Below are 10499 nucleotides of genomic sequence, written 5' to 3'. Positions count from 1 at the left end.
ATAAAAATTGGAACCACATCCGAGAAGGATATTCCCCTGCCCATGACTGGCAGATCTGGTTTCACCTCCACTTCTAAAAGCAGGCTGAGGTCTTCCTTTTAATAAAGCCTTACATTGCAGTAGAATGAAGACTAGATTCATTAGTTATAAACTGAAAGGCAGATATAAAAAAAAAATCCTTCAAATTATGCTTTCAAAAAGCTCTTAAAAATTATTATATATATAAATACTACTGAGAGTAAGAAATCAGTTTCTCATAATTTTCTTATTTGAATGACACAAATCAGTATCTCTTACAGACAACCTTACTTTCTAGGGGTTGGGGTTGTTTTGTTTTATCATCAGTGTCTTGGCAAAGGGAGGTAGAGTTAAATTTCATGAACCTCTCTGCTTGGATTCTAGAAATATTCTGTCCTCGTTTCACTTCCATATTGTATGTGTATCTTTGAATAAGCTGTAGTGTCCTTTATCAAATGTTTAGCTTTTATATTTTATTATTTCTGAAAAGCAACAAAAAAATATTAAGAACACCTACTGCTTTTTTGTTCCTGCTAGTATTATGTATGCAAAGCAATGAAAGGGAGAGTTGAAATCTCTTTCTTCTACTGCACCAACAGATCATTTAATAAATTCCAGTGCAGCTATAATTGTGCAACCCTATTAAACACAATGGAGTTATAGAGGCATAACAGGAGGCTTAATTTGGCTACCAGCATTTTTCTTACTCATGCTAGAGAATAAAAAGGAAAAGCACCCAGCCTGATTTCAGGCTGACAGTTAGGAGAGAAATGCATCTTTTTACCTTCCTGAAGATACTTGTTATGGAAGCATGTGTTTTCTGAGTCACCAGTAATACATTAATGTAATAATATTCTACCAACTGACACAGTGGCAACCAAACTTTCTGGCTGTATACATCACTTTTTGACATCAGGACAGTCCTGCACGTTATCATGCAGGAGTGTACAGTCCTGTACTCCTACAAGTTCTGAATTTAGTGCACATAAATAGCAACTATCTTGCACACAAGGAGCACATTGAATGGTTTCTGAATGACTGAGGCTGACTGAACACACACATAGTGAAAATCCAACACTTGCAGAAGTCTCAGCTATGCAACACCTACACCAAAAGAATACACTGCTCATGTACACGGTTATAACCCAGTTGTGCTTCTGTTGCCCAGAGGCAAGCTGAGCAGCACCGCCTCAATCACCACTCCACCACTGGCTATCACCTTGCCTGGGCAATCTTCACCTTTCCCTTACAGGATCAGCATCAAACCACAAAGTGACAGGGAGGGACTAGCAGGACTTCAAGTAAGAGCTGAGTGGGCTACCACTACATTCACTTTTCTGACAGGCTGTAGGATTGAGCATGCCCAATCCAGATCTTATGCGTGCATACAAGATGATATTACTGTACATCTCTTAGAAGTTGTTTTTGAACAAGCAAGTGTATCTATTTTTACAGCTGGCAAACTAGAGCAAGATGTTCCCTACAAGCTTCCTGTATGACTAGAAAAAGGTGAGATGCAAACTGAACCTAGATGTGCTTATCAATATCCCACAGTTCAATCACAGGCTATGGTTCCACACTGAGAAACCAAGCAAATTTGAATACCATTTCCATTAGTATTTAAAAACATGATCATATCAGCTATTCAACTTTAGATATTCCATCAGTCTTAGCTCATGGTAAGATGACATACCCATCATGTCTACTTTTCTTAGCAGATAAATCATCTCCTGCTGCAGGTCTCCTCTTTTTCCTTGGAGGCATCACTTTACTAAAGCAGTCTGATGAACTGCAAGACCGGAGACTTCCTACAGAGGGAATTAAAAACACCAGTACAAGAAATGAAACTGTTGCAGACCAGTTAAACTGCGTCCACTAATAGGCATATTACAAAGGGAAGGGAAGGGAGGAAGTTAGTGGATTTTAAAATTACAAATGAAATAGTCTCCTTTCAATAGCAAAATTAATTTCACTTTTACATGGTGTTCTACGACCAGATTTCAGTTAAGGCCAGAAGTACTATACCAAAATGTACAGCAGTGCTAGTGCTACTTCAGTCTAACAAAAGGCAAGAATTGAGACTATCCTGCAGAATTATTTAAGTCCTCAAAAAGGCATCCTTATTTTCAGTCATTTATTCAAATCAGAACTTCTAAGAGTTGTTCATTACTTTCTGAAATACAGATGTGACTCAAAAGCTAGAGCACCTACCTCTAGAAAACAGAATCTTTTTCTTTTTATGCCCCAAGTTTTTCATGATACAGAGAGCAAGGGGTAGGGAAGGTTTTGTTTGTTTGCTCTTTTTGGGGTTTTTTCTTTTGTTTGTCTTCTTTCTTTGGGGGGGAGGGTGGGGTTTGAGAAAGAAACATTCAGCAACCACTAGGGGAAAAAAATAAGTGGCTTGCTGTATCATGTGGACTGGATAGTTCTCAAAGATTGAAGGCCCCCAAGTAGTAAACAGCCAATTCAAGACACTGATGCCAATCAAGTGGCAGTCTTTCCCTCCCCTTCTCTCAGCTACATACTCCTATGTCTCTGGTGACTCTTCCGTGTGCCAATCCATCTCACCAAACCTGCAGATAATTAACCCAAGCAAAGAAGAATAACAACTTTCTGTACATTAGCACAAGAAAGAGCACAGGACCAGCCCTTTTGACCACAGCAAGTCGTTAAATTACCTTTGCTGTCTCATGAAAACGGTAGGCTAACACTCCAGGCAAAATTTTGTCCTACTTTCATATACTGAAGACCACATGGACACCTGAGAAAGGTGTGTGTAAGAGCAGCTCAGAGAGCTATCAAACCTCTAAGTGTTATGCAGAGAATTTTAAAAGGAAAGGAAGAGAGAGGTGAGGTATAAAAATCCAGACACAAAGCGATGCCAAAGAAACTTGCAAGAAAATACGAAGAACTCCAGCATGCCTAAGCTACCTTCTCTTAGCTTCAACAGTATCCAAGCTTACCTATGCTTTATTAAGATGCCCACAAAATCTTTTAGTTTATATCACAGCACAGAAGCAAGCAATAAAACTTTGACTACTTTTTGACACCAAGGGAACAGACTGAAACCAGAGGCCCAATTCCCAACAAATACTAACAGCAATCTTTTGCTTACCTATTCTTCGTATCTTTGAAAGTCTCTCTCCTGTTATAGGAGAAACACATGTAAGGAACCTTACAGCCTCACAGGCTTTGCTACACGTACTTTTATTTTAAACATGCACTGAAACTATTATGCATATGAAAGTATGGATTATTCTATTAGGCAAGACGTTCAAACCGTTTTTACACCAAGATAAACTAATTTGGTTTCAACTAACAAAGCTTTTGCACTTAGTACGCCTTCTTTGGTCTTACCTTTCTATTCATTTCTATTAAGAAGAAAATTAATCTCTGTAGTTCAAGAAATACTCTTTCCAATTCAAAAATTCCTCCTATACATTCCTTTTTTTTTTTTTTAATCCTGAATCTCCCTCACCCCAGCATATGGTCATACCTATGCTATCTTTTAGAAAGAAAGTTTAAAGATTATTGTAAATTCAAATTATAATTTAACTAGTTATCAAAAAACTTCCAAGCATCATATTCCATAAACTACTATCGCACGTAAAACACATAATGGCTGTGTCAGAAGAATATACTTCTAGAAGCACTGTTCAGAATACATTATAAAAGGAAATTAACAATAGTATCTATCATCTTCTCACCAGTATCAGATATATTTGAAACAAGTAAGCCAGAGACCATCAAAAACTCACAGTACACCAAACGCATTTTATTGCCCAGATTAAAGAAACTAAGGAACCTAATCTTCTGAATGTCATTTGTTCCATGTGATTATGCCTGCAAATTAATGATAACCACAAAACAGTATTCCCATAAGTTATTCAGAGTGTGATGCTTTATGGCTTTTTAGATCAAGTTTCTAAAGACTCTGCCAGTAAGTATTTTTTAAAAACCTACACAAACTAAAAACACTTAAGATGACAGCAGAACTTAACAGATGGCTAGAGACAGCCAGACTCAGACACATACTAAACTTAATAAATGAAAGTGTGTGCTAATGAACACCTTGTTTTGGAAAATATGTATGTACTTGAGCACAACCTGTAGCTATCTCATTCCTTTGAGAGAAATTTGATTGTTCCTCAATGCCTTTCTATTAAAAAAAAAAAAATATATCTATTTATGATGGCCACGGGCATTGGATGCTGGTAAAATGCAAGAAAAACCACCACACCCCCGCCCACAGGGTTTGTCCAGTTTACTGGTTATTTGGGAAAAGAAATACACAAGGCCTCTGTGAAAAGAGAAGCAAAGCAAAAGACGAAAATAAAATAAAGTAAAAATAAAAGTTATAGAACAGGAAAATAATTTTGTCAGATCTGCAACCCCATACAAACCAAAGAAGTTAACCCAAGGATTCCTGCTTGAAGTCTTTTACTCATTAAATGATTGGACATTTTTAGGAAGATTGCTGAACTTGTTTTAAAGGCTTAAACTGAGAACAGAATTCACCATAACCCAATTTCTCCAATGACTCATAAAAAACTTGTACCCTTTTCTTGGTTTGAATGTATCTAGTTGCAGCTCTCAAACTGACAGAAAAGGGAAGAGATAGCTCAGAAATTGGAAAGTGGCTATTAAACACACAGGTACATCCCCCTCACGCACAAACACACACACAGACACCACGTGGACAAACATATTGTACATGCTTTCAGAGATTTAATATTTTAATAACTGAGGTTTGGACCAAGGCTTCATTATGTTTTAACTGTCGAATGATCTCTAAACTATTAAAAAACACTGTACAAGGATGTTACTTTAAAAGTATTTCCTTTTCTTAGTAGAATCAGTACATTGAATTTGAAGGGCAGTTGTAATTTCCCTGTAACAAACTCTGGAAGTTAAACCAGCAGAATATTTCTATCTTTTATTTCCATCTCAAGCTAAAAACTCTGTTTAGGTTTTTTTGTTTAAATTATTGCAATTTCTTATTTTACAGTATAGCTCACTAAGTAGCATCAATTTTAACCTTTCCTACACAGAACTTTCTAATTCTAAATGTAATTTGTAGGTCCAGCCTTTCACAACTAATTTCACTTCTCAAGGGTCTGATCATCTGCAAACGAACATGCAGCTCCCTCTGACTTCATGCAAAGTTTGACAGGAACTTTACTTACCAAGTGCAGCTTCTCTGATGTGATTATCTTCAAAGTTTCTTACTCCTGGGTCTCAACTCAAGATTGGCAGAACCCTCCTAGTTCTCACTGTTTTTTTGACACTTGAAGCTAGCATTTGCAAGGTAGAGCCTCCAAATGGCTGCTGAATAGGCCACCATCAGCCAAAAGCCTGCCGAGTATAAATGTTGTTTGCCAAATGTTCTATTCAGCACTTCCAAATTTGCAGGAGACAATTTTCAGGAGACAAAGCTACCAAAGGGAAATATCAACTCAAGAGCTAAAATTCACCCTAAGAAATTTAAAACAATGTGCAAGATAATCACCACAAGGGAGGGACACTCCTAGAATAGCAACAAAACCAGAACAAACAAAAAAGAAAAAACAGAGGTCAATAAATAAGAATTCTACAAGCTGCGTCCCTACAGAAGTGATTTACAGACATGTAATTTTCACCTTCTCTCTAGATAATGCCTGTGAATAATCCTGTTCTTCTGATGCTTGAGTAGAGGGATATTTCAAAGGAAAAATAATTAGAAACTGTGAATGCTGAAGCAATTGGAAAGATATAGCTGCTCACTTAATGATGCAACAAGACCACCACAAGCACAGTTAACAATCATCATTTTTCAGACACAAAATGAGAAAACTAAAATACTCATCAAAACATCAAACAACTTGCAATCTTGTTGTAAAAGGAAAAATCATCTTCTCTATCTTGAATTCCACACTACAGAACTGCTTTGGACTCAAGCAGGTTTTCTTCTCTAAAACAACAAAAAAAATAGTAGAGGCAAAAGTAATTTTTCCCCCTACAAGCTTCAAGAACAGCAATGAAACCTTGTTTTTGTTGAAGACATTACCTCATTCTTTTAAACAAGCCAGGTGACAACAGGAAGTGTACTTTTACTTTTAAGGACATTTTAGTCCAGGTAGGTAAATAAGCCACAATTTCATAACCAAATAATGACTTTAAGCTATTAACAAGTTGCTAGATTTATAGTTACGACATAAAACCAACTATTCTTTCAAATTCTAGAGAGAGCGTTTTCCAAGTTAATGCATCTACATACTAGAAGAAAAATGAAGTGTTTATAGAATCTGAATGCCTGCTTTTCTTACCCCTATGAACAGCTGAAAAGGCAAAGAGCCATGACACATTTACAGCCTACCTCATTTTTTAGATATATATGCACACTGAATACTAACATGTTTTATGAGACTGTAATCATTATAGGTGAGTGGAATTTTGAAGCGAGATCCATCTTAGCTCCCAAATCACTGAAGGAATTTTGAAACTGCCACCCTCTAGCTCTTAGATATTTAAGATCTGGTTCCAGAAAAGAAATCTGGCCAATACTTAGAAAATATATAATTTGCTTAAAGTAATTTAGATGTCCAGTATATTTATTGTTAGCTCAGAAACAACTCCTTTGAAATAAATGTAATATGCATTAAAAGCACATTATAAATATTAACCTAAATTTACAGGTTTTTTAAATAGCTTTTAAAAATCTCAACCAAATTTAGATATGCATTTATTAAGTCATCAAAAAAGCAGGGCCCACAATGTAATAACATTAACCAGGATACTTATGTCAGAAAACGAATAATAATCTTTAAGGATAAGTCTTGCTCCAGAAGATTTAGAGTGTAAAAAATCCAAACAAACTGAAAAAAAAAAACCAAAAAACCAAAACACTACCACAAAAAAACCCTCAAAACTAAAAAATCATCTTTAGATGGGTTTGGTAACACTCAAAGAATCTTTTTGCGACATAACTTTCAAATGAGTTCTGGACATAGAACCTCAAATTCCCAGCATCTATGCAGTTATATAAATTGCATAACAAAATTAATAGGCCTTGACATTTCTTATTACGCAGTCAGTAATACTGGAAAATAGAAATTCCAAAAACTTACGTCACATCGAAATCAAACAATTTGCAAAAGTAATTCTTTTTAGATTTACATAAGGCTCTCCAGAAAGATGTTTCAGAAGTGCCAAGTCCCATACCAAATGGACATGGCATACCTTACTGTACTGTATTCACTAAGGCCAAAATAGCTCCTTGCATGTGTATTTGTCCTTATACAAGGAAAACCAAGCACAGATTTTGACTGAATTTGCCTGGAAGTTATGCAATCACTGGGGCTTCATCTTTTTCTACAAGGAGACATAAAATAGAGCAGAAGCATAACAAATACTGGAATGAAATCGGAGGATGAGGAGCCTGCCAGTATCAACCTCCGCTTTCAGTTCTCATTTCATACTTGTTCCTGGTTTGAAAGGTTCATTTACAACTATTGTAATAAATTACACTCTTTACTGGGATTTTGTGCCCACACTCATTCAATGGGCATACTTCAAGCTTTTGAAACAGCTTAATTCAAACCACACAGTGCAGGCAATAGGATAGCCATGAGTGTCAGTACAAAAGTGTTCATCAAAACAGTAACATGTTCAAACACCTTCCAATAGAGATAATGAGAGCTCTGAGGCCAATTTCTTATACTGACCTTTATGACAGAAGTGCTAGGCAAGAGATAAGACAAATTCCAATTACCTTAAGCATGCCTACTCTTAACAATTGATTAGTGACAGAAGGGGACCACCACATCAATGTTTCACAACAGCTTTTTGTCATCAAAAGTAAACAAAGATTATGGAATGTATTTTCATACATGAAATCAGTATATATCTGTGTCTAGTTTGAGCATCTGGATCACAAAGGGAAAACTCCAAGTCTGCATCAGAAGATGTGAGGTGACATCAGTTCTAACACATGGACAATAAAACCTCTGACTGTCTTAAACTACCTGCCTCAACCTATTTTGCAGAGGTTTTTAATCTACATGATCGCTGATTTCACTAATCACACTAAAGGAAAGTATTTGATAGAAGCCTTTTGTGGCTAGGGTAAGATAGCTCAACTACGAAACAAAGTCACCTGTCACAGTATGAAAGAGGGTACAAAAGCCCTAAGTGAGCTCTGTCCGATCCCAGATAATGCAGTCCTATACATCTCTGCTCTAGGCTAAGAGAGCATGCTAGATTTATAAGTGTGTCCCAGAAATCTCCAGGAGGAGCTGACAGCTCTCTCCACTTTCTTAAGCGCTCAAGGTAACATCAGCAAACATAGCCAGCACCTCAGGATAGAGGAAAAACTAGATGGTAGGACAGATGGTAGGACAGAAAGGGTCAGTTTTAAAGAACAGTTCTGCTGAGTGATCAGGGCTTGAAGCCAGTAAGTTATTTTCCTTCCTCCTTAGGTATCATGCCTGAAACACAGAAAGGAAGGAAGAAAAAGAAATCAAGGAAGACACTAGCTCGTAAGTAGCAAGTGCAAAAGGAGGTAACAAATGTTGCAAGATAACAAGTCACAAAGCACAAATGCTGATGAATCAAGAATGGCAGCAAGCTAGTACCAGGCAGCTGAGATGAAGGCCTCGAAAAATGATGACATTTTATTGAACAGAAAACAGATTTGGACTAATAAATAGCCCTTAGACATTGACTGAAAATCCACACAAGAAACAGGAACAACCTGCATCAAAACCACTGAAGAAAAAAGCTGGGTCGTTTGGAGCACAGCATTTAAACTCGGTCACAGGCATCACAGTAGCCACAAGAGGTCTTGCTTCCGCTCTGTTCTCACTAATGCTCTTTCAAGAGTCAAAACACTGTAAGAACATGGCTATTCTGCTAGTCTAGCGGGTTGAGTCCAAGGAGTGAGAGAAATTTTTCATTAAGTCTTCTAAAGTACTTTGACTAAGAAATAGTAAAATGACAGATACTGCTGAAACCTGTACGAGTCCCTCACAACTGGATAAATTAAAAGCATGAACATCTATTTTGAAGAATTTTTTTTTTAAATCCTGGCACTTGTTTCCTAAAACTCCTTTAGCTTTCTAAAATGTAATTGTCAATGATGTAAGAAAGACCTCTTTGATGAAGTGTGTTTAAATTGTTTCAGTCTATTTCTACTACATCCCTATTAAATACCTGTCTGGTGATCGTCTTGACCAACGTCCTCTGTCAGATTCTGCAAGAGAGTAGGAATGATATAGTTAAACAAGATGATAATCTTCATTGTTCAGTCATGTTTTTAACCTTTATCTGATATTAATATTCATCTTAATTACTTAAGGAGCATCCAGCTAAGACTGCAGAGCTTTTTTGTTTTCAGTTCATATTTATCTGAAAAGTTACCCTTGCAAATTTATCTTAAAAATTCAAGGATAAATTAAAACAATTTGAAAAATATTTTTTTTTATCAAAACCATATCAAACTATGTTTCAAGAGTGGAAATAACTATCCATTGGATGGGGAATTTTGCATTGTTTTATCGAACAATTCCAATGATAAATGCAGCATCATTAAGACTGTATTTACCATTCAACACAGAAACAGCTTTGCTGAAGGATTAGAAACACATATGTGTTCTAAATAAAACTAATTAAAAATGAACTGAAATCTTGGAAACTAGTTACCCTCTTTTTTATGCAGTGTCTTTTCCACTAAATTTGCAGTGTACAAACAGAAGATATATTGGCATTTCCAGTTATGGCTGCAACAAAATAAATGTAAATGCACAGCAAACAAGCAGGGACAGTCTTCAAAAAAATCTTGTTCCACTCTTTGCATGGTTGTAAGAGGACAGCTTACTCATTTAATAAGTTTTCCACAAGAACTGGAAGAAATTGGATAATGATAATGATTACCATTACTTGATACATTTAGGAAAGCTTCTTCTATGGAGACAACATTTAAATCCAATGTTGCAATGACCAGTGCTCAAATTCCACTCTGACCCCCCCGCAGTATAGTCTTTCACCTTTTACTAATACTGCTTATCTCTTCACAGCTTCAAAACCAACAGGCTCTCACACAAAACGGCAGTCATAGTTTTTAAAAGTGTAATCACTTAATGATTTCAGTCACAAAACATTCCGGACTAAAGCCCTAGCTATTATGCTGAGAGAAAATGGCAAGTCATTACCAGCCTATTGAGGGTGTGGTAAATCTTGTGAATATTTGCCAGCGTTGATAGGTGAGAATTCAGTTGAAAATCTAGAGGGGGGGAAAAAAAAAAAGTTTTAAACTCTCTGGTTTCCAGCTGTAACAACCAAGATCTTCATATGTTCCGGTAATTTAATAAAATCATCACAGGACTATAAAATAAAAAGCCATCTCAACACTTCTTCAACGTCAACATTTTCAACGCTGCCTGGAATCAGTAAGTGAAATCTGCAAAAGATACCCTACACGTGCATTTCTCTTAAGGCACAGATGA

General features: G+C 36.4%; 1 protein-coding gene across 12 annotated transcripts in view; it reads right to left on the bottom strand.

The window, feature by feature from the left end:
- The window catches only part of DCUN1D4 (defective in cullin neddylation 1 domain containing 4), a 32063-nt gene extending 21784 nt beyond the window's left edge, over nt 1-10279 (bottom strand). For 4 of the 12 annotated variants that reach the window (XM_035897677.1, XM_035897678.1, XM_035897679.1 and 1 more), the window contains exons 1-2: nt 9697-9867; nt 9208-9247 (exon numbers count right to left, since the gene is read on the bottom strand). In XM_035897677.1, the coding sequence (XP_035753570.1) occupies nt 9208-9247; nt 9697-9850 (194 nt within the window). In that variant the 5' untranslated portion in view covers nt 9851-9867. Of the gene's footprint in view, nt 1-1711; nt 1827-2696; nt 3110-3133; nt 3164-5204; nt 5374-9207; nt 9248-9696; nt 9868-10205 lie in introns of those variants that run through there. The other 8 variants (XM_035897687.1, XM_009642307.2, XM_009642308.2 and 5 more) reach the window with 6 other exon arrangements.
- Nucleotides 10280-10499: the final 220 nt, after the last annotated feature.

Source organism: Egretta garzetta, unplaced genomic scaffold, assembly GCF_000687185.1.
Source record: "Egretta garzetta isolate BGI_Z169 unplaced genomic scaffold, ASM68718v1 scaffold557, whole genome shotgun sequence".
Classification (NCBI taxonomy): domain Eukaryota; kingdom Metazoa; phylum Chordata; class Aves; order Pelecaniformes; family Ardeidae; genus Egretta; species Egretta garzetta.
Note: the sequence above shows the minus strand (reverse complement) of the source record. Positions and strands in the feature narration are given on the sequence as shown.